The sequence below is a fragment of the Empidonax traillii genome, unplaced genomic scaffold (genome assembly GCF_003031625.1).
Source record: "Empidonax traillii isolate 1590-97213 ecotype Southwest subspecies unplaced genomic scaffold, ASM303162v1 scaffold2236:size31304, whole genome shotgun sequence".
Lineage (NCBI taxonomy): Eukaryota > Metazoa > Chordata > Aves > Passeriformes > Tyrannidae > Empidonax > Empidonax traillii.
The window spans coordinates 8,179-30,490 of NW_020957429.1; the positions used below are offsets into that span (position 1 = coordinate 8,179).

At 67.2% G+C, this 22,312-nt stretch overlaps 3 protein-coding genes across 5 annotated transcripts in view; 1 reads left to right on the forward strand and 2 right to left on the reverse strand.

The window, feature by feature from the left end:
- LOC114071732 (sodium/iodide cotransporter-like) overlaps positions 1–2,796 on the reverse strand; it is a 5,731-nt gene extending 2,935 nt beyond the window's left edge. The window contains exons 1-9 of the mRNA XM_027909586.1: positions 2,608–2,796; positions 2,474–2,549; positions 1,691–2,058; positions 1,521–1,586; positions 1,189–1,240; positions 993–1,060; positions 759–913; positions 494–634; positions 161–290 (exon numbers count right to left, since the gene is read on the reverse strand). Coding sequence (XP_027765387.1) covers positions 161–290; positions 494–634; positions 759–913; positions 993–1,060; positions 1,189–1,240; positions 1,521–1,586; positions 1,691–2,058; positions 2,474–2,549; positions 2,608–2,796 — 1,245 coding nt within the window. The remainder of the gene's footprint in view (positions 1–160; positions 291–493; positions 635–758; positions 914–992; positions 1,061–1,188; positions 1,241–1,520; positions 1,587–1,690; positions 2,059–2,473; positions 2,550–2,607) is intronic.
- Positions 2,797–4,172: 1,376 nt separating this feature from the next.
- Positions 4,173–10,712, forward strand: JAK3 (Janus kinase 3). 2 transcript variants are annotated; one of them, XM_027909588.1, is made up of 23 exons: positions 4,173–4,374; positions 4,538–4,661; positions 4,753–4,864; positions 5,282–5,427; positions 5,558–5,840; positions 5,936–6,049; positions 6,117–6,274; positions 6,445–6,556; positions 6,647–6,833; positions 7,136–7,260; positions 7,343–7,492; positions 7,588–7,672; positions 7,761–7,894; positions 8,030–8,168; positions 8,255–8,406; positions 8,689–8,839; positions 8,911–9,050; positions 9,268–9,457; positions 9,547–9,671; positions 9,797–9,969; positions 10,051–10,168; positions 10,277–10,387; positions 10,481–10,712. In XM_027909588.1, exons 1-23 carry the CDS (start codon positions 4,173–4,175, stop codon positions 10,595–10,597), a joined length of 3,348 nt encoding a protein of 1,115 aa, XP_027765389.1. In that variant the 3' UTR covers positions 10,598–10,712. The 2 variants fall into 2 exon arrangements, with proteins under 2 accessions (XP_027765389.1, XP_027765388.1); XM_027909587.1 differs by having other exon boundaries at positions 10,277–10,712.
- Positions 10,713–12,594: 1,882 nt separating this feature from the next.
- FCHO1 (FCH domain only 1) lies at positions 12,595–21,892 on the reverse strand. 2 transcript variants are annotated; one of them, XM_027909589.1, is made up of 28 exons: positions 21,673–21,892; positions 20,929–21,005; positions 20,113–20,204; positions 19,950–20,024; positions 19,736–19,877; positions 19,506–19,658; positions 18,944–19,048; positions 18,439–18,537; positions 18,249–18,345; positions 18,132–18,176; positions 17,983–18,055; positions 17,512–17,533; positions 17,362–17,416; positions 17,089–17,267; positions 16,925–16,949; positions 16,736–16,798; positions 16,590–16,632; positions 16,396–16,487; positions 15,692–16,306; positions 15,349–15,467; positions 15,146–15,251; positions 14,950–15,061; positions 14,707–14,862; positions 14,369–14,501; positions 14,069–14,268; positions 13,532–13,596; positions 13,287–13,451; positions 12,595–12,858 (listed from the first exon to the last, which is right to left on the reverse strand). In XM_027909589.1, exons 2-28 carry the CDS (start codon positions 20,953–20,955, stop codon positions 12,836–12,838), a joined length of 3,081 nt encoding a protein of 1,026 aa, XP_027765390.1. In that variant the 5' UTR covers positions 20,956–21,005; positions 21,673–21,892; the 3' UTR covers positions 12,595–12,835. The 2 variants fall into 2 exon arrangements, with proteins under 2 accessions (XP_027765390.1, XP_027765391.1); XM_027909590.1 differs by lacking the exons at positions 20,929–21,005; positions 21,673–21,892 and having other exon boundaries at positions 19,950–20,047; positions 20,113–20,160.
- Positions 21,893–22,312: the final 420 nt, after the last annotated feature.

The following is a 22,312-nucleotide window of genomic DNA, read 5'->3' on the forward strand; positions in this document are numbered from 1 at the left end:
GACCCAAGGGGACCCCAACACCGTCTACGATGCCCTCATCCTCCCACCCCGCTGCCCTGGGGGGTCCTGGAGGGGCTGGTACGTGGGGGACCCCAATGTCCCCTTCAACACCCTCATCCTCCCACCCCGCTGCCCTGGGGGGTCCTGGAGGGGCTGGTACCTGGTCGGGGGCAGCGATGGTGCCGGCCAGGAGGGGGTCACAGTCCTTGTAGAGGGCAAACATGACGAGGCCACAGGCGACCGCGCTGAAGACGATGAAGAACAGCCCCACTTGATTCACCAGCAGCGCCCTGTGAGCACAGGAGGGGGGGTGAGGAGGGGGCCCGGCAGGGTGTGGGGGCCCCGCAGGGCTGCAGGGGCTGTGCAGGGTCCGTGCAGGGGCACAGGGGCCATACAGAGGTGCCAGGGCCATGCAGGGGTGCAGGCACTGGTGTCCCTCAGGGGACAAACTCCCAGAGCGGGACCCAGACGATCCCAGTACCCCAGGACTCACATCTTGGCCTCCCTCTCGGTCCTGCAGGCCACGTAGCGCTGCACCTGGGCCTGGTTGACGCCGTACATGGAGAGCCAGACCAGGGTCCCGCCCAGCAGGAAGGTCCACACCGTGTAGCGGCTCCGCGGGTCCGGGTTGAAGCTGGGCACGGTGGCACCGCCGTGAGGGGTGAGGGGCGGGCTGGGCTGGCACCAAAACCCCCTTTCCCCAGCTCCCCAGGGCAAGGGGGAGCAGGGTCTGCACACCACGGGGTGGGGGGACTCACTCTCCAAAGTTCACCCTGGAGCCGTTGGCAGCAATAGCCAGCACCTTGGCGGGACCCCCCACCAGCAGAGCCCCCCGGATGATGATGGCGATGAAGCCCGAGAGCATGACGAAGACCTGGAAGACGTCGGTCCAGATGACAGCCTTCATCCCGCCCTGCGCCAGACGGAGCTGATGGTGACCACCAGGGACCCCCAGCACGCCCGGGACCCCCCCCAGGGGCTCCCCCACTCACGATGGTGGTGTAGAAGGTGCAGATGGCCCCGGTGGAGAGCAGGGACGCCCAGATGTCCAGCCCGGTCACTGGAGGGGAAGGGACAGTGCTGAGCAGAGCCCCAGGGGGTGAAATGTCCCCTGTGGTGGGACAGGGCCGGGGTGTCCCCAGCGCAGGGACAGGGATACCCCGAGGAGCAGCCCCCCCGTTCACACACCTTGGTTGAGGATCAGGGCCGGGGCGTAGATGACGATCCCCGTGTAGAGCATCTGTGGGAAGAGAGAGGGGGGGGGTGTCAGCACCGCATCCCACCGGCACCGCGGGCACCGGGCAGGTGGCACCGCTCCGGTGGGGACGGGGACAGAGCGTGACCAGCGCTGGGAAAACACTGCGGTTTTCACTCAAAACAGGGCACCCACCGGGAGCCACGCGCTCGGAGCCAGGGAAAACACGAGCACGGGACCGAGGACGCTCCCCAGGGGCTCAGGGCACGCACCCCCCACGTGCCACCACCGTCCCCCCTCCCAGCCCGGCACCGCCGGCACGCACCGTGGCCACCACGTACTGCAGGGTCCCGCACAGCCGGACGCTCCTGCTGAACCGCCGCTCCAGGTACTGGCACGGGGACAAGGACACCGAACACGTCGGGGCCGTCCCGGCAGCGGGGGCCGCTCCGGGGTGGGATCCCCTCGTGCCCCCCGCCCCAGCCCCGCGCCCACCTCGTAGGTGCTGGTGAGCCCCAGGCGGTAGAAGACAGGCAGGAAGAGCTGGGCGGTGAGCAGGGTGTTGATGAGCTGGGCCATGCACATCCAGAGGAATTTGGCGCCGTACCGGAACGCCTCCGCCGGCACTCCCAGCACCTGGATGGCCGACATGAAGCTGGCGGAGAGCGAGAGCCCCACGGGCAGCGCCGACATGCGCCGGCCCCCCGTGAAGAAGTCGTCCGAGGTTTTCTGGCCGCCCCTGGCCAGGCCGTGGAAGAGCCCGATGCCCGTGGAGATGAGCAGCATCAGCCCGAAGACTCCGTAGTCCCAGAGGCTGAAGGTGAGACGCTCCGGAGCCCGGATCTCGGGGCTGCCCGTCGGGGCTGGCATGGCCACGGAAAGCCCCGAACCAGAGGATGGGCACACAGCACGTGCGGCTGTGCCGGGGCACGGCGAGGGAATTCCTCGGAATTATTGACCAACCCTCCGTGCGGGAAGGAGGAGAAAATTCCTTGGAATTATTGATCAACCCTCCGCGCGGGAAGGAGGGAGCGCGGATTGGGGAGCAGGGCTGTGCCCCGCCCTGTGCCCTCTGCGCCCTTCCCAGGCGAGGGCTGTGCCAAAGGCAGAGCTGCACGAGGGACAACCCGAGTTTGCCCCGTTACCTCCCGGTCTGGAGCTGAGAGAGGCAGTGCCCGGTCCAGCTGCTCCAGGGAAGCAGCAGCACCCAAAGGACACGGCCGGGAGGGAGGGACGGAGGGGAGGGGAGGGAGAGACCCCTCCCCAGCCAGCACAAACAAGGAGGAGCAGAGCCTCCGGCAGAGCCAAATTTATCTCCGGCCGAGGGAGGGGGAAAAACAAACCCAGAGGAAACCTTTACCCAGAAAAAAAGCAGGTTGTTTGCAGGCAGCTGCCTGCAGAGCGGGAAGGACCGGCTGCCGAGGCTGAGGAGCGGAGCGGGGGCTGCCCGGGGGTCCCTGGGGGGCCCCGGTGTGTCTGAGAGGCCGCTGTGATGTGTCCTCGGAGGGTGCTGAGGGGTGGCGGCGAGGGGAGGCCGTGCCTCGAGCTGTGGGGACGGCGGGAGGCAGGTTCAGGACGGAGCCGTCGGGGGCCGCGGCCATAACCCCTTCCCTGCCGTGCCCCGGCACCGCTCGCGGCCCCGGCTGTGCCGCCGTGCCCGGACCCCGGTGAGAGCCGGGCACTGACCCCCAGGAGGGCAGGGACAGCTCTCCCTGCACGTCCCCAGCGACGTGGCACCGGGCGTGGGGCTGGCCCCGCTTCCTCATTCCCTGGCACAAACACCGCTTTGTCCCGCCTGGCCCTCTGACAGGTTTGGTGATTTCCACCTCTCTGCCCTAAGCCCCGAGTCAAGATCCGATTTGGGACTGGAGAACAGCCAGAACTGAGGCACCCCCATGAGGTCACTGTGCCCTCCAAAGCATCACTGTGGGGATATTGTCCCCTCTGTCACCGCGGGGGCACTGTCACCTCCAAGGTGTCACCACGAGGTCACTGTCAATTCCAAGGGGTCACCAGAGGGGGGCCATCCCCTCCGTGGGACGGAGGAGGGTCCCTGGGCCCTGCCTCCAGCCGCAGTGGCACAGTCTCCATCACCTGTCCCCTGGGGCCAGGGCTGGGCAGGACCCCTGCCCCGCCTCAGTGAGCTGGTTGGCGCAGCTCCAGGGGAAAAACGCCGAGATTTGGCCCCATCCCGAGGCAGGTACGTGCCACACCACACAGCACCGGGCCCGGCACACGCCCAGCGCCGTGGTGGCACCTGGGGCACAACTGGGGAGAGGGGGCAGGGCCATCCCTGGGGCACTGAGGGTCCCAGCAATGGGGTGCAGGGCAGGGGCAGGCAGCAGCCCCAGGAAGGGATGTCCTGGCAGAGCACTGCCCAACCCTGTGGTACCCACAACGCCAGGACAGGGGTCTCTTGGGGTGCCCGGGGGATGCCCAGGCTCCCTGCCCATCACTGCAACCCGTCCCTGCACCCTGGGGTGTCTGCCCTGGTCCCACCTCCCCTGCCAGGAAGCCACGCACCGGGGAGGCCTCGGGCAGGAAGGAAGTCACCCGGGGGGACTTTTCATCTCTCTCCTTCGCTCGCAGCCACCTACGCACCCCCAGAGCCTGGGTGTGGCGGCACACCCTGCCCAGGACCCCCTCCCCAGGGCCACGGCGAGGCCCCCCGGCACGGCAGAGGTACCACACGGGTATGGGGGGCTCCGGGGGATGGAGCTGAACCCTCCCTGTGCGATGAGGTGGAGGAGGAGCGGCTGTGGGACAGGGTGGGAGGGGGGTTATCCCACCGGGGGACTCAGCCTTGCCTTCATCCCTCCCAGCAGGGACCAATCCCAGCCCTGCGGGTGCCGCAGGTTCGGCCGCGGGGTTTGACCCTGGGGGGAGGATGATGAGGGAATGTCAGAGAAGGGGAGCTGTGGGGCCAGGGGGTCACCCTGAGCCCCCTTTCCCCCCCCTTTCCCCTGCAGCACCCACCATGGCCCCGCTGGGCGAGGACACGCCGCTGATCGGGGGCCGCTCCTGCAGCCTCTCCTCGGCCGAGCCCGGCAGGACCGGCACCCTGCGGGTGCTCCTGTACCCCCGGGCGCCCGCCCCCCGCAGCCCCCCCGGCGCCCTCACCTTCAGCGGCGGCGAGTTCACGGCCGAGGAGCTCTGCGTGCGCGCGGCCAAGGCCTGCGGTGAGCTCGGCGTGCCGGCCGTGGGGCCGCGGTGCCGGCCGTGGCACGGGGTCCTGGCTGCGGGCTCGGGGTACCGGCCACGGGACGGGGGTCCCAGCCCCGGGCTCGTGGTCCCGTGCCCCCCGTCCCTGCCAGGGGTCCCAGCCCCGCCCTCCGCCCCCAGGTGTGCTGCCCGTGTGCCACCCGCTCTTCGCCCTGGCCGCGGAGGATCTGAGCTGCTGGTTCCCCCCCAACCACCTCTTCACTGTGGACGAGTCCTGCAGCCAGGTCGTGGTGTACAGGATCAGGTACGGCCCCAGCCCGGCCCCCCGGGACCCTCTGGTGGGGTTGTGTGCTCTGGGGGACGCAGCTCTGAGACCCCCCCGCTGGCCCCGCCAGGTTCTTCTTCCCCAACTGGTGTGGACTGGGACAGTCCCACCGCTTCCAGCTGCTGAATGATCAGGCCAGCCCCATCCTGGACTACCCCGTCATTGATTACCTGTTTGCCCAGGTGAGCTCTGTCAGGTGGCATCTCTGTCCCCAATTCCTGGTGCCGCAGGCAGGGTCCCGTGTGGCTTCAGTGCAGTGATGTCCTTCATCACCCTGGGCTGTGAGACCCTCCTCCTGCTCCTCCTCCAGCACCCACAGGTCCCTGCAGGATGTGGATCCTCTTACCTGGCTCACCTGGAGCTGCTCATGGGGCACCCCAGGTTGCTGAGATGGGGGGTCACTGTGCCCCCTGGGTGGCACCTGCCCCCGGGACAGAGCCGGGAAAGCAGCAGGAAACCAGGGCAGGATGTGACTCACGTGGGCACTGGGACAGGGGGGCCACATGTGCCACAGACTGAGGGTCTTGGGGTGCCTCAGGTGTCCTGGCTTGGCAGGAGGTGGGAGAACCCCCCCCCCCAAACCCTCGTGCTCCCCCCAGTCCCGCAGTGACTTCATCGAGGGCCGCGTGGCCGTGGGGCTGAGCCTGCCCACGCAGGAGGAGTGCCTGGGCCTGGCCGTGCTGGACATGCTGCGCATCGCCAAGGAGGAGAGGCAGAGCCCCGACCAGGTCTGCAGCCACATCAGGTGAGCTGGGGGGCTGGGGGCACAGTGGGACAGCCTGGCACCCATGGGGACAGTCCAACACTCATGGGGAACACCTGGCACTCCTGAGGACACCCCGTCACCTGCCTGCACCCCACCCCATCCCCGGCAGCTACAAGTCGTGCATCCCGGAGCCGCTGCGGAGCCAGATCCAGCAGCACAACTTCCTCACCCGCAAGCGCATCCGGCGCCGCTTCAGCAAATCCCTGCGGAAGCTCGGGGGCTGCCAGACCGACGGGCCCCACCTGAAGCTCAAGTACCTGCTGGACCTGGAGCGGCTGCAGCGCCGCTGGGCCGAGGAGACTTTCCGTGTCCGCTCCCCCGGGGCCCCCACGTGCATCACCATCCACGTGTCCGGGGAGAGCGGCGTGTCCTGGAGCTGCGGCCCCTCCGAGGTGCTGGGGAGGAGCGGGGGGGGGAGCTGTGGGGGAGGTCCCGCGGTGGGATGAGGTGGGGGGCGCGGCTGTCACCCCGTTTGTCACCCCCCTAGAACCGCCAGCACTTCTGCGACTTCCCCGACATCGCCGACATCAGCATCAAGCAGGCGGGCGGGGAGGGCGAGACCCGGCTCGTCACCCTCACCAAGGCGGACAACCGCGTGCTGGTGAGCCGCGGGGGTGGGCTGGGGAGCCCCCTGGGGGGGCTGTGGAGCTGACCCCCCCCTTCCCCAGGAGGTGGAGTTCCCCACGCTGCGGGAGGCTCGTTCCTTCGTGGCTCTCATCGACGGCTACTACCGGCTGACGGCGGACTCCCAGCACTACTTCTGCAAGGAGGTGGCCCCGCCCCGGCTCCTGGAGGACGTGGAGAACCAGTGCCACGGGCCCATCAGGTGGGTGCAGGGACCCCCCCCCTCGCCAACCGCAACCCACAGGTGGCAGGGGCAGGGGTCACCTGGGCGGAGCCACCGGGGTGGGGGGGACACCGTGGGGAGGGGAGGGCAGTGGGGGTCCCCTGGGGGTGTCCCCAAGGGGGGTCCACACCCAGCCCTGCCTTTCCCAGCGCCGAGTTTGCCCTGAACAAGCTGAAGGCGGCCGGGAGCCCCCCGGGGCTGTACCTGCTGCGCCGCAGCCCCCAGGACTTCGACAGTTACCTGCTGACCGTCTGCGTGCAGGTGAGAGCCCCCCTGCATGGGGTCTCTGGAGGGGTTTGGGTGATTCTGGGGGGGTTCCTCCACCGCTGATCCTGATTGATCCCCCCACAGACCCGCTCCGGGCAGGACTACAAGCGGTGCCAGATCCGCAGGGACGAGGAGGGACACTTCTGGCTGTCGGGGGTGTCACGGAGGTTCTGCAGCCTGCAGGAGCTGCTGGGCACCTACGGGCGCTGGGGGCTGCAGGCTGAGGGGGCCCGGATGCACCTGGGGGCCTGCTGCCCACCCCGCCCCAAAGGTGACACGGGGGGCGTCACAGAGAGGGTGCTGTGAGGTCACAGGTTGGGCTATGACATCACAGAGCAGGTTGGAGGGTCACAGAGTGACCTCTGACATCACAGAGGGGTCAGTGTGACAGCTGCTGGGTGACACCAAAAAGCAAGTTGTGTGAGGTCACAGAACAGGCTGTGACATCATAGAGGGGGGCTATATGACATCACAGAGGGTAGGCCGTGTGACATCACAGAGCAGCTGTGTGAGGTCACCAGGTGGGTGCCCCCTGCTCTGCCCCCCCCTCACGGCCTCGATTTCCCCCCCCAGAGAAGTCCAACCTGCTGATTGTTCGGGGCGGGGCCCCCCCTCTCCCCGGCTCCCCCCCAGCCCCCCGGCGCCGCAGCCTCAACCAGATGATGTTCCACAAGATCGACCCCCAGAGCCTGATGCGGGTATGGGGGGCCCAGGGCATTTTGGGGGGGGAAGGGGCACAGGGACAGGGGACCCCTTGGGACCATCCCCCTCTCCCGGCAGGGCGAGAGCCTCGGCCAGGGCTCCTTCACCCAGATCTACAAGGGCATCAAGCGGGACCAGCAGGAGCAGGAGGAGGAGGAGGGGGACGGGCCCCGCCAGACCACAGTGGTGCTCAAGGTCATGGACAGCAGCCACCGCAACTGCTCCGAGGTGAGGGGGTGGCACAGCCCCCCCGAGGTGGCACCGGGGGGGGGGGGTGGAGGTGGTCCCCAGGAACCCCCCTGAGCTGCCTGTCCCACTCCCAGTCGTTCCTGGAGGCAGCCAGCACCATGAGCCAGCTCTCCCACAAGCACCTGGTCCTGCTGCACGGTGTCAGCCTCGGGAAGGACAGTGAGTGCCTGGGGGGAAAACAGGCAGTGCCCGGCCCTGCCGTGCCCCGGGTGGGCACACCCGACCCCCCTGACCCCCCCCCCCACAGGTGTGATGGTGCAGGAGTACGTCCAGCACGGCCCCCTCGACCTCTACCTGCGGAAGAACCGGGGTGAGGGCTCGGTGACCACCAGCTGGAAGCTGACAGTGGCCAAGCAGTTGGCCTACGCCCTCAACTACCTGGTGAGCGGCTCCGAGTGTCCCACGGCCCATGTGTCCTGCTGTTTCCCAGTGTCCTCATCCCACGGTTTCCAGGCATCCGTGTCCTCTGGGTCTGGTGCCACACTGAGGGTCCTGGTCCCTCTTCCCCCCCTGCAGGAGGACAAGAAGATCACCCACGGAAATGTCTCTGCCAAGAAGGTGCTGCTGGCACGGGAGGGGGACGCGGCCACAGGGACTCCCCCCTTCATCAAGCTCAACGACCCCGGGGTCAGCGTCACCGTCCTGGCCCCGGACAGTGAGTGCTGGGGGGTTCTGGGGGGTCCTGGGGGGTCAGGGGTTACTGGGCCCCCCTCAGGTGCTGAGCAGAGCCACCCCCCCCAGTGCTGGTGCAGAGGATCCCCTGGGTGGCCCCCGAGTGCGTCAGGGATCCCAAGAGCCTGGCGCTGCCCGCTGACAAGTGGAGCTTCGGAGCGACTCTCTGGGAGATCTTCAGCGGTGGGAACATGCCCCTGAGCCTGCTGGAGCCCCAGAAGGTGAGGCTGCCCCAGCCCCCTGCATCCTTACCCTTCTTCCCAGTGTATCCCAACCCTCCTGCCCCATCCTGCTGCATCCTGACCCTCCTGTCCCATCTCACCCCATTCAACCCTTCTTCCCTGTCCCGTTGCATCCCGATATCCCTGTCCCATCCCTCCTGCCCCATCCTGCTGCCCCCCAGACTCTGCTCGCTCCTCCAGCTTTGGGGCTGGTCAGGGGCTGTTTGGGGCAGCCCCAGACACCCCACAGCCCCCCTGGCTCCCCCCTTCCCATCCCTGCAGAAGCTGGAATTCTACCAGAGCCGGCTGCAGCTCCCGGCTCCCAAGTGGCCGGAGCTGGCCACGCTCATGGCCCAGTGCATGGAGTACGAGCCCCAGCGCCGGCCCTGCTTCCGCGCCCTCATCCGCGACCTCAACAGCCTCATCACCTCCGGTGGGCCCCGGGGCTGGGGAGGGGGGGCCCAGGGGACCCCCCACAGTGCCCTCACCACCCTCCCCCCCCAGACTACGAGCTGCTCTCAGACCTGTCCCCCGCGGATGTGGCGCTCCGGGACAGCCTGTGGGGACACGAACCCCTGGCCGTGAGCCGCGACCCCGAGCACTTCCAGGAGCGGCACCTCAAGTACATCTCACTGCTGGGAAAGGTGAGGGGTGGGGGGGGAAAGGGGGCCCTGAACCCCAAAACTCAGCGCACCCCCTCTTCCCTCCCCTGATTTGGGGTGTGAGACATCCTTGCTTTGCTGAGGAACACTTGGATTGAGCCCTGAGAGTGGGATTTTGGGAGGGACAGCAGGCACTGGGAATATGGGGGGGGGGGCTCTGGGGCGCTTCCCTCATCCCAGCCCTGCTCTCCCCATCCAGGGTAATTTTGGGAGCGTGGAGCTGTGCCGCTACGACCCCCTGGGGGACAGCACGGGCGAGCTGGTGGCGGTGAAGAAGCTGCAGCAGGACTCGGCCAAGGAGCTGCGGGATTTCGAGCGGGAGATCCAGATCCTGCACTCGCTGCAGCACGACTTCATCGTGCGCTACCGGGGTGTCTGCTACAGCCGGGGTGAGCACGGGGAGGGCAGGGGGCGGGCAGGGATCCCACATCCCGGCCCTGCCCAAATCTCGGCCGGACCGTGACGGATGTGGCTCCAGGGTGGCGCGGGCTGCGGCTGGTGATGGAATTCCTGCCCAACGGCTGCCTGCGGGATTACCTGCAGAAGAACCAGCCCCGCCTGGACCACAGGGCGCTGCTCCTCTACGCCTGGCAGATCTGCAAGGTGGGGGTCCTGCTCTCCCAGGGTGGGGGCGGAGCTGTGCCGTGGGTCGCCCAGGGGGTCGTGGTCCAGCTGGGATGAGTCCCCGGGGATGCTCCCGGTCCCCGTGAGCAGTTCCCTCCCGGCAGGGCATGGAATACCTGGGGGCGCAGCGCTGCGTGCACCGGGACCTGGCCAGCAGGAACATCCTGGTGGAGAGCGAGACCCACGTCAAGATCGGGGATTTCGGGCTGGCCAAGCTGCTCCCGCAGGACAAGGACTATTACGTGGTGCGGGAGCCCGGCCAGAGCCCCGTGTTCTGGTGAGAGGGGGACACGGGGGGAGGGTCACAGGGGGCTGCAATCCCAGCTGGATCCGGTGCTCAGCGTCTCCCCTCCGGCAGGTACGCTCCCGAATCCCTGTCGGACAACGTCTTCTCCTGTGCATCCGACACCTGGAGCTTCGGGGTCCTGCTCTACGAGCTCTTCACCTACAGCAACAAGAGCAGGAGCCCCTCGGAGGTGAGACCACCCCAGGATGGGGTCCTGCTGACCCCTCCCCCCCTTCCTGGGGCTGGGGTCCCTTACCTGTGGTACGAGCCCCCCTGGCTGATCGTGGTGCCCCCTCAGGAGTTCCTCAGGATGATGGGCACTGGGAAGCCGGCACAGATCATCTGCCTCTTGCTGGAGCTCCTCAAGGACAACCGGCGGCTCCCGGTGCCGTCCGGCTGCCCCGCCGAGGTGCGAGGCCTGCCTGGGCTGGGGGGTCCTGTGGGGGGGTTCTGGGGGTCCCTCCCCAGCTCCCCTGATGGCCTCCCTGTCCCTTGTCCCCAGGTATACTCGCTGATGATGAGCTGCTGGGCCTTCTCCCCCGGTGCCAGGCCCACTTTTGGGGAGCTGTCCCCCAGGATCGAGGCGCTGCGGGATGGTCGGAGCAAAGCCCGTGGGTAGAACCCCCTCCCCACAACAAAGCCCCCTCACACTGGCTGGGACCCCCAGACACCCACCTCCCTCCTCAGCACCGTGTGGCCACAGCGACGCTTCAAGGAGCTTTGAGGGGCACAGTGTGGGGGGACACGACCCCCAACCCCCCTCCAAGGGCACACAGACCCCCCCCCAACGCTGCCCCTTGGCTTCCCCCCTGTCCCAGTTTAAATGAGACAAAGGTCTTTTGCTGAGGATGGATTAGGAGAAAAAGAACCAAACTTCCTTTTCTAGCAATTATAAATTCGAAATTAAGAGGCTCCGATTGAAGGAAAACAAATTATGGAAAAGGGAAAAAAATAACAGCCCCTTATTAAAAGGTATGTGTGTATTAACAGGAACATGAAAAAAACCAAGTAAAACAACCAAGCAATACCCCTATACCCACCAATAATCCCCTTCAAGAACAAAACCGATAAAACCGGCAAAAAGAAAATCAAATAGTTCAATTTTTTAGCCCCCTTTGGTGCAGTTCCAGCCACAGTCAGCAGGGGGCGCCGTCGGGTCACTGGAGATGCAAAATTTGTAATGTCTTATACCATTCACCAGGTGGCGCTGTTGAGTTATCAAAAAGTGCAGAACTTGTAATGTTCTATAGTAGTCACCAGGGGGCGCTGTTGGATCACTGGAGGAGTGGAACTTGCAATGTCCAGCACCCGTCACCGGGCGGCGCTGTGGGATCCCTGGTCGCCGCCGGGTGGCGATGGAGGAGGGGGGAAGGGGGAGGGAAACAGAAAGTTCTCCCAATGGAAGAAAACTCACGATTTTCGGTTGGTGAGGATCTCGCGGTGAGCCAGGCCCGTAACCAGCAAACAGCTGCGCAGAGAACAGCAGCAGAAAAACTCTCCTCCGCCAGGCAAAAGACAAAGAAGCAACCAGGCAGTCTCTCCTCCTTGCTGCAGCCTGCCCTCCGGCTCCAGAGCTGAGCTCCAACCCCCAAACCCCACCTCTTTCCATACACACACCCTGGCCTTTTTCCCAATTCCTCCCCCTTCGTTGCTAGGAGATTAATGTCTGGTCATTTAGGGCTCAGGCCAACTCCTTTGTTTATCTGATGGCCCATTAACACATACACGCAGGAGGGGGAAGGGGAAAAGAAAGACAAAATTCCTTGCTACAATCAGAACTATGACATCCCCCCCTTCTCCTATGACAAATCCAGCCTTATTTTATTAAAGTTTGGTAAATTTTCCAGCTGGGGTGAGGTGAGGGGGTGCCTGGGCAGGGGGGACACATGGGGGAAGGGGGGTGAGGGTTGCTGTGGAGCTGCCAGGAGAGAGTGGGTGCCCATGGGACATCCCCAGCTCGGCACTGTGGGGTCAACGCCCACCCCAGTGGGCTCAGGGGATTCCTTTGCTCCCACCCCGAGCCCAGGACCCCCCCAAAATCAGCCTGGTCGTTCCCTACACCCCCTCAGAAAGGCTCCAGACCCCAAACGCTCATTAACGACACACCCTCGTTTATTCTCCCTCTGCCGCCTTTGGCCACGGAAGGGCAGATTTGGGGCGAAACCAGAGAGAAACAGGCCCAGAGCAGCGCGGAACTGAGAGCTGGGATTCAGCATTCCAGACACCACTCTACCCTCCTGGCAGGACCAGCCCCGGGGTCCCCCTCCCCAGTAGGGAGCGGCAGCTACAGGGGTTGGGAGGGAACCACAACCCAAGGGGTCCTGGGGTGTTTCCTGCCAGCTCTGGATCCTCCTCAGTGGCCCTAAAAGATGCTCAGACCCCCTAAAAGATGCTCCCCCAGCCAGGGGTGGAACATGTACCTGCCCCAGCACCAGGTGGAAGAAGGAAGGTGTCCCAAAATCCCACAGCAGCACATCCTGGTGCTCCCACTGCTGGCTGAGCTTCCCAGCACCCCAGCACTCGGCAGATGAAGGCTCCATCACCCACCCACCCACCCACCCCTGGGCACAAGGAAGTTATTAGAAAATAAAGGTTATTAGAAAATAAAGTGTTTAATAAAAGAGCAGCTCCTGCTCCCTTCACAGCACAGGGGAGGGCAGGGGGGGGATCCGGTGACAGCCACGGGGAGGGGGAACAGGGAGAGGAGGAAGAGGAGGAGGAGGAAAAGGAGGAGGAAAAGGGGGGCTCCCACCCCACAGCACCCCCTCCCCACCCCAGCCGGCCTCCATCCAGTGTTTCAAGTCCACACAACCAAGGGGGAAGCCCGGGGGGCTCGGAGGGTCCGGCAGGAAGCGGCTCAGGACCCCGCCAGGTAGATCCCTGTGGAGGAAAGGTGGTGAAGAGGATGGGAGAACATCCCTGGCACCAGGATGGGCACTGCCAAGTGGCCAGGGCTCAATGCCAGCACCAAGCTGGGCAACCTGCACCCAGCCGAGCTGGGCATCGCCCAGTGAGGGGGGATTTGGAATTTGGGGACAGGGGAGGGGACCCCATGAACCCCAGGGTCACAGGGAGCAGGGAAGGGACCCTGTGTGCTGCAGGAAGGGACTCCAGGCACCCCGAAAAAGGGATCTCCTACACCCCAGGGCCGTGGGGAGAAGGAAGGGACCACTGTGGATCTTAGGAAGGAACAGGGAAGGGACCCCAGTGCAACCCAAAGAGCAGGTTCAGGACACAGGGGATGGGGAGAGGACCCCCTACCCACCAAGGCTGTGGGGAAAGGACCCCACACCCCTCCCCAGCTGTACCTGTAGCAAACCTCTTCTTGACCAGCGACATGCGGTACCCGGCGCTCGCCAGCTCCACCTCCACCCCCGACAGCGTGCTGCCCTCGCTGCTGAACTGGGCAGCCACGGGACTGGGCTTACTGGGCCCCCCCAGGGGCTCCCAGCTGGCCGAGAGCCGGCCACAGCCTGGGGGGACAACACAGGGGTTGGGGGGGTCTGGCCCCTGCACCTCCTGCCCTGTGCCCTCAGGGTGGGCACAGACTCACCTCCCTGCCCCGGGGCACCGGGGATGTCCAGCAGCTTCCAGAGCAGCCTCTTCTCCTCCAGGTTCCTGCCGGGACACGGGAATGCCCTCAGAGCCCCAGGCCCTGCCCTCTTCATCCTGAACCCACCTCCCTGCCCTCCTCACCCCGGCAGCACCCCCATTTCCCAGCTCAGGGTCTCAAATTCCCAGTTCAGCATTGCCATTTTCCAGTTCAGGGTTCCCCTCTCCCATCCTGCAGGGATTTGGAACCCCATTTCCCGTGTCTCCCACCCTGGGAGCTATTTGGGACCCCCAGTCCTGTGTTATCCAGGATCCCAGACCCCGTGTTCCCCACCCTGGGGAGCTTTGTGATCCCCAGTCCTACATTTCCCACTCTGGGCAGGTTTGGGACCCGTTTCCCACTCTGGGGATGGATTGAAACCCCCTCTCCTGCACTCCCCACCCTGGGGAGGCTCAAGATCTGCAGTCCTGTCCCGGGCTGTGACCCCCAGAGCTGTGTGTCCCCCCCCGGGTTGGCTCCCGCCCCCCATCCCGGTACCAGCTGGCCGCGGGCTGCAGCCGCAGGTTGGTGAGGGGCTCCTCGATGGGCAGCAGGACGTGGACGTTGGCGAGGGGCACGGGCAGTGCCAGGGCGCCGGCGTTGTAGCCGTAGTCGACGCTGACCCGCGTGGCGCCGGGCGCGCAGTCCCAGCGCACGCAGAGCCGCAGGGGCGCCGAGCCGGGGCCCAGCCGCGAGAACTGCGGGACACAGCGGGGTTCAGGGGGGGCACCCTGACCCTCCCGCCCCCCAGGGTGGCTCCTGGGCGGTCCCAGCTCTCCCCACAGCCCGGGGGCTCACCTGGTACTTGAGCAGAGCCACGTTGTAGTAGGAGGCGGCCGGGCTCTGCTCCGCCTGCCGCTGCAGGTGCCCCGTCAGCGCTGCCATGTTCAGCCAGAAGTCCTTGGTGCTGGGGTCGCTCTGGGAAGGGTCGCTGGGGGGCACGGGGGTCAGAGGGGGCAGCAGGGCCTGGGCACCCCCAGAACCCGGCACCCCCATCCCCAGCACACCCAGACCCCCAGGGACCACGTGTACCCCACCGCCAGCCCCCCCATCGCTGCACCCGCCCCCTCCCAGGGTGCCTGTGCCCCCTGCCCCGCCGCCCCCCCGCCGTGCAGGGTGTCCCCGTGCCCCCACACCTGTAGAGCAGGTCGGTGTTGGGCAGGAAGTGCTCGATGGCCCCGGCGTTGAGCAGTCTGAAGCTGAGCACCGGCGGGGCCGCGGGGCCGCTGAACACGCGGACGATGCCGGCGGGGAAGGACATGGTGAGCTCCCCCGTCACCTTCACCAGGCAGCTGCCGGGACAGGCCGGGGGTCAGCGGGTGCCCCAGGCAGGACACAGCGGCTGGGGGGACCCCTAAGGACCCCCCCTCTCCGCGTACCTGTCGGCGTCGCGGCCCTTGAAATAGGCGTGGACGTACTCGGTGAAGGCGGTGGCCACGGGCAGCGCGTCCTGCGAGCCCAGCACCACGGGGCTGGGACCCCGGGACAGCCCTGGGTGGGGCGGGGGGCACGCAGAGGGGTCAGAGCACGGGTGGGACGCCCACCCTGCGCCCCCCGAGCCCCCCCAGCACCCACCGAGGGCCGGCTGGGACGCGGAGAAGAAGCCGCGCTCGCTCAGGCTGGCGGGCGCCGAGTGCGAGGGGCCGCAGCTCCAGGAGGGCGAGGGGCTCAGCGAGCGGGACTGCAAGGCAAGGCAGGGGCAGGGAGAGGGGTTAACCCTAACCCGTGGGGGGTCCCACAGCCCGGCCCCGAGCCCCCCTCCAGCCCCGGGCACGCACCAGGTCGCTGTTGCTGCCCACGGCAGGGCCGGCTGGCGGCCGCTTCGCGCGGGAGCGCCGAGGGGGGGCCACGAGAGGGACGTCCCGGGGGGCTGCGCTGGGCCAGGCGGGGAGAGAATCTGGGGGGGGACACGAGTATGGGGGTGAGGAGAGAGCATTGCCTTGGCAGGACACACAGGGGCGTTCCTGTAGGGGCTCATCAGTGCCATGAGCTGAGCGGGTCTCAGCCCCGTTCTCTGCCAGGTTGGGAAGGGGCAGCGTTAAGGGCGATGTGGGGGGCACAGGTAAGGGTAACAGGGGGCAGGGTCAAGGGTACTGGGGGGCAGCTGCCCCCTCCACTCACCCGGCTCCGACTGTGACGTGGGGGCCCCCGACGTGCCCCCCTCACTCAGCCTCATCCCCGACCCTTGGCAGGTCCACGGAGAGGGGCTGGAGGACTCCCCCCCACTCAGGGGGGCCGGCGAGGACGAGGAGGAGGAGGCCGAGTTGGAGGAAGGACAGGTCAGCGGGGGCTGGTCCCCCCCGGGGCTGCGGGGTCTGACCCAGGGCGGGGGCTCCCCAAAAGGGTCGGGTGAGGGGGCTTCCCGGGGGGCCGGGCCACTGAGGCAGCGGCTGCGGCCCCGGGGAGCAGCCCCCCCGTCCTCCCAGAGCCCCTCAGCCCCGGGGCCGCTGAACACGGCGAAGCTGGGGGGCTCGGGGAGGCGGCCGGAGGGGCTGCGGGGCCGGGGGGCCCAGGCACCGGGGTCCCGGGTGCCGGGGGCTGGGGGGGGGTCCGGGAGGTCGCCCTGCTTGGGGAGGGGGCTCTGCGGCGTCCCCGGCTGGGGGGTCCAGGGTCTGGAGTCCGGGGAGGGTCCGGGCGCGGGGTGAGAGGGCGAGTCCAGGCCAGAGTCCTCCACGTTCTCCGGGGAGGAGGAGGAGAAGGGCGAGGAGGACGAGGTGAGGACGTAGGCACGGGGAGCTGTGGGAGACCCCTGGTCAGAGCATTGCAGGGGGCAGGGGAGGGGGGACACACCAGATATCCCCCCATCCCGCCCCCCAGATCCTCACCCGAGAAATCCTCGGCTTCGAACGCCGACTCCAGGGGGGGCCCGAAGAGAGCGGCGGGGGGCACCGAGTCCGGGGGGATCTTCCCAGGGCCGCTGTGCCAGGGACAGAGCGGGGGGCTCAGTGCCCAGCGGGACCCCTGCAGGGATGGAGGGGACCCCCCCATGGCACCCCAATGTCTCCCTGACCCCACGTACCTGTTCACCTGTGCTGCAGGGACACCCCGCCCTGTGCTGTCACCTGTGGGGAGAGGGGACACTGCAGAGCCACTGCACCCCCCAAGACCCCCACTTATTCCTGGGACCTCCCCCCACCCCCAGGACCCCCCCCAGCCCAGCCTTACCCACTGCCAGGGTCCCCTCGGGGTCTGTGTCACTTGGGGCTGGGGTCAGGGATGCCACATGTCCTGCAGGGGACAGGGAGAGGTAGAATTAGGGGAACGCAGAGCCATGGAGACCCCAAGGCTCTGGGATCCCTCAGGAGGGCTGGGGGATGTCCCCAGGGTCTGGCACATCCCCAGGGTGACACTCACGTGACGCCTGTCGCCTGACAGTGCCCTGCAAGAGAAGGGGACAGGGGTCAGATGGCCTTGGTGGTCTCGGGGGTCCCACAGGCCCCCCAGGCTCACCCCAGTTCCAGGGGGTAGGATGAGGTTCCCCACACTCCCGAGGGTCCCACAGCCCTCCCCAGGCTCACCCCAATTCCAGGGGGTAGGATGAGGTTCCCCACGGTGGCCTTGAGCTGCTCCACGGAGGCCTCGGCGTTGCCGGGTCCCTCCCGGGGCTGCACCGGTTTGATGTGGACGTAAAACTTGCGCGGTTCATCCTCGTCGTAGTCGGAGTCGCTGGAGGAGCAGCCGGGATTCTCCGCCTCGGCTGAGCCCCTCCCCGTCAAGGCAATTCCCGGTGCTTGGAAAGCCCCCCTGGACACCTCAACAATCCCCCCCTCCCTGCCCCAGCCCAAGGATACAGCGGGCAACATCGGGGCGCACGGTGAATCCGTCCTCGTCCACCTCCGGGCAGCCCTGCGGGACACACCCGGACAGGCTCCAGCTTCCCAGTGCTCCCGGCGTGGGAATGCCGGGAATGCCGGGCCCGGGGCTGGCACTGGGATACTCACCAGGTCGTTATCCGGGGACTCCCTGGGGAACGACAGGGGAAGCATTAAGCGGGGAAGCAATGGAGGATGTGGGATGCAGGGATGTGGGAATTCAGGGATGCAGGCAGGCAGGGATATGGGAATTTCCAGGTGCAGGGATGCGAGGATGCAGGAATTGAGGGGTGCAGGATGTGGGATGCAACGATGCAGGGATGCAGGAATGTAGGCACATGAGGACGCTGGGATGCAGGATGTGAGGACACTGGAATGTGGGATGTGAGGACACTGGAATGTGGGATGGGAAGCACTGGGATGTGGGATGTGAGGACACTGGGATGCGGGATGTGAGGACATTGGGATGTGGGATGTGAGGACACTGGGATGTGGGATGGGAAGCACTGGGATGTGGGATGTGAGGACACTGGGATGTGGGATGTGAGGACACTGGGATGTGGGATGGGAAGCACTGGGATGTGGGATGCAGGATCTTACACAGCATCACGCTCCCTCTCCTTACGGCTCAGCCCAGGGATCCGGAAGGCTTTACTCCGGCTCCTCTTGGGTCCTGGGAAATTGGAGGACAGAGTGAGGAACAGCCCCCCCACCCCCCAGAATTCCCAGCTGGATGCAGACGTACTTGCCTTCCTGCGCTGGAGCCAGCCGGTACTCGTCGAAATCCAGCGCTCCTGCCGTGGATCAGGGATCAGCCCGGGATGGTGGATCCATCCTGGCCAAGGGGGGATCCCCCCCCGTCTCACCTGGCCGCTCTCTCCCTGTTCCCTTGCTCTCTGCGAACCTCCGCAGCAGCATCTCTGTGCCGATGTTTTCCACGTTCTGCTTGAACTCCTCGTGGACCTGGGGGGAGGAAAAAAAAGGGGGAGGGACACAAATGAGACACAGAGGAAAAAAGGGGGCAATGGGAGGGGGGTTCACCCAGCTGGGACCCACCTGCCCGATCTGGACGTGCGTGTCCTCCACAGAGTGGGAGTAGGAGCCGATGAGACCCTTCATGTGGCGGAGATGGGCTTCTTCCACCTCCTGAAAGCGCTGGAGCGGGAAAGAGGAGGGGTCAGGAAGGGTGGGATGTCCCCAGGGGTTGGCAAGGCCAGGGTGGCTCATTCCCAAGGGACAGCACCCCCAGGGAACGGTGGTCAGGATTGGGGGGAATATCTCCAAGGAATGGCATTGAGTCAAGGTGGTATCACCAGGGAAAGGGGCTTGGATAGGATGGCACATCCCCAAGGGACGATATCCCAAGGGAAGGGTATTTCCAAGGGCTGGCATCACCAAGGAGTGGGGCTCTGCCGGGCTGGCACATCCCCAAGGGCCAGCACCCCTAGAAAACTGGGATCATCCAGCCCAGGCTCCTGCATCCCACCCCTTCCCACCCCAGCAGTGCCCACCACGATCAGATCCCGGCAATGCCCCCCGTTCCCACCCCAGCAGTGCCCACCATGGCCGAGTCCAGCATCCTCTGCTCGAAGTCGGCGCGGGCCGCGTTGTACTTGTCGACCGCCCTGCGCAGAGCCTCGCCCGCCTTCCGGGACTTGAGCTCCGCCTGCGGCACCCCGGGGGGACAGCGGGGACAGGGGACATCCACGGGGACAGGGGACATCCATGGGAATGACAGGGATCATCAGAGAGGAGACAGGGACCTTCCCAGGGGGACTGGGAACATCAGGGATGGGACAGGGACCATCAGGAAGGGGACAGGGATCATCCACAGGAGTAACAGGGATCATCAGAGAGGGGACAGGGAGCACAAGGAAGGGGACAGGGACCACAGAGGGTTGAGACAGGGACCACAGGGAGGGGGACAAGAACCACGGGGGAAGGGGACAGGGACCACTGAGGGGGGACAGGGACCATCCACAAGGAAGACAAGGACCATTTAGGGGGAGTCAGGCACTATCAAGGCGAGGACAGGAGCTACCAGCAGGGGACCCCCGGGGAGGGGGTCAGGGGCTCTCTGGGAAGGGGATAGGGATATTTTGGGGAAGGGGGGGGTATCTCACCTTGTCGATCTCCTTCTGGCTGGTGCCCTCCTTGCGCAGCCGCTCGTACTCCTGGCACTTGCTGTGGTAGCTCTCCTTGGACTTGGGCAGCAGCTGGGCCACCCCGTGCAGCAGCTGCACGGCCTCCAGCGTCCCCGACACCTCCTCCTTGGACTGGGGGGGGGCACGCCGGGGTGGGCAGGGGGCTCTGGGGTGCTCTGGGGAGGGATGGGGGGGGGAGGACATGGTACCTTCTTGTGCACCCGGCCCTGCTCCTCCCCGTAGCGGGAGATCTCCTTGATGAGGTCGTGCAGCTTCTTCATCAGCTCCAGGTGGCACAGCGCCAGCTTGTCCGAGGAGATGCGGAAAACCTCCCACAGCGGCGCGAAAGTCCTGGATGGAGGCGTGGGAAGGATCAGCGGGGTCCCCACAGTCACCTCGGGGCGCTCCAGACCCCCCTCGTACCCCAGCTGGGTCCCGTTGGTGGCCATCTTCGACAGCTTCACCATGGCCTTGGCGTAGTTCTCCTCGATGGCAGCCCTGGGGACGGTGGGGAGGGGGCTCTGGGCATGGAGCCGGTGATTCCGGGGACCCCCCCACCCAGGTGACCCCCCCCTGTCCCCGGTACCTCTCCCGGACGAAGTCAGCCAGCTCCTTGGTGGAGATCTGCCCGTGCTTCATGTTGTGGTAGAGCACGTCGAAGCCGTGGTTCTTCTCGCCCTGCCAGGGGACCCCCACCCCGGCCCCAGCTCAGCTCCCAAACCCCACCCAGCACCCCCCACCCCCTCTCCCAGCACGGTGCCACCACCGGGAAGCGTCTCTGGGGTGGCCTGAGGGCCCCCCCCGGGGTGCCCAGGGGGGTGCTGAGCCCCCCACCCTTCCCCACGTGCCCCCGGGGATGCCCAGATGCTCCCCCGGGGCAGAGGCAGGAAGGGATGGGCTGAACCCGGCTGTTATTGGGGGTTATTTTGGGTGCCCCCCACCCTGCGGGGGTGGTTTCCCCCCCTGTCCTGGCTGGGCTGGGGGTGCAGGTGGCACCACGGGTGGGGGGGGGGGGGGGGGGGGGGGGGGGGGGGGGGGGGGGGGGGGGGGGAACTGAGGCACGAGGAAGAGGAAGGTGCCGGCAGCTGCCAGACCCCGGCAGGGACAGACCAGGAAGCACCGGCCACGCGACTTCCCCCTGCCCGGGGCACCTGGGAAGGCCGGGGATCCCCAGGGCAGGGGGACAGGGATCCCCATGGAGGGGGGGCAGGGATGGCACCGCGAGACCCCCCCCCCAACCCATCACCCCCCCCTGCCCCAGCAATTAATCTGCAGCGTTAACAAAGGTGTCAGGCCCTGAAAACCAACCTCTCCCCAGGGTGCGGGGCCCTCTGCAGTGGGCCCAGAGGGTGGGGGGCACCCAAGGCGGGCAGGCACCCAAGGGTGGGGGGTCCAGGCTTACCCAGAAGTGCTCGGTGAAGTAGGACATCTTGGAGGGGGGGGGGGCGCGGGGACCCCCACAGCTCAGCTCCCAGCGCCCTGGGGGGACACCGGGACCTCAGCGGCGGGGTTTGGGGGGTGCTGAGCGGAGCCCCCCTGCCCGCACCGCGCCTGCACGCACCGCTATTTATCGGTTTTCCCGGGAAAACGCAGCCTCGTGGCCATGGAAACCGCAGGCTCCCCCCTGCCGCCCCCCCACTCCCCACCGCGGACCCCTCCCCAAGGTGTGTGTCACCCAGGGGTGCCGGGGGGGGCTGTGAAGGGTCCGGGGGGGGCCCCCGGGGCAGCGCTCGGCCCGACACCAGATACGCAGATCAATAATAAATGAGCGGCTGCTCCGTGCGGCGGAGGCTGCTCCCACACCCGGCCGTGCCCGTGGCCCCCAGCCCCCCAAAACAGCCCCCCAAAACACCCCCCGCCCCCCCGGGGAGCCCCTGTCTCCCACAAAGAGGGGACCCAGCTGTCCGGACCCCCCCCCCTGCCCTCCCCGACCCCCAAATGTGCCGTGCTGGGGGTCACCCAGGGGAGCGGCCCCCCCTAGCACCCAGCGGGGGGCTCCCATAGCTGAGCCCCCCCAGGCTGTGCCCCCCACCCCGGCTGTGCCCCCCCCGGCCCCGCTCCCCATCATGCACCGCAGAAAAACAGGAAACCCCAAAAATTCGCGCCTCGCTGGTGAGACGGGGAGGGCCCCCCCACACGCACTCACCCTGGGCTCTTGGGGGGCTCGCGGGGCCCCCCCGATCATCCTCGGCGTGCCGGGGGTCTGGAAGGGGGGGAAAGGGGGAGTCAGGGCACGCTGCAGCCCCCCCCAAAACCCGCTCCGAGCCCCCCGGATCCGTCGGTCCCTCCGCACGGGCTCAGCCACCTGTGTCACGAGCGGGGCGGGCTCAGCGTGGCCCCCCCCACTTCCCCCCTGTCAAAGTGTAGGGGGGGAGAGAGGCAGGGGGGGCTCGGGGGGGCGTTCAGAGCCCGGCAGACCCCCCACCCCCCCCCAGGGGCGGCCGCAAACGCCACGAACCCGCGGCCGGCCAAAGTCCCCCGGGGATGGGGGGGTGGCCGCGGCCACCGAGTCCCCGAGCGGGACGGGGGGTGCGGGGCGGGGGGGCTGCGGCAGAACCCCCGCGGGACCCCCCGCGCCCCCCCTACCCGGGCGAGCTCCGAGCACCCGCAGCGGTGACCTTCAGCGGGGCGCGGGGGGCGCGGGGACCCCCCCCTCGAGGGGCGCGGGGAGATTGGGGGGGCACAGCTCGGGGAACGGCAGCACTTGAGCCGGAGAGGGGGCGCAGGGGGGGGGCTCTGCACACCCAAACCCCCCCGGGGCAGCGGGAGGCACCGCGGAGGGATCG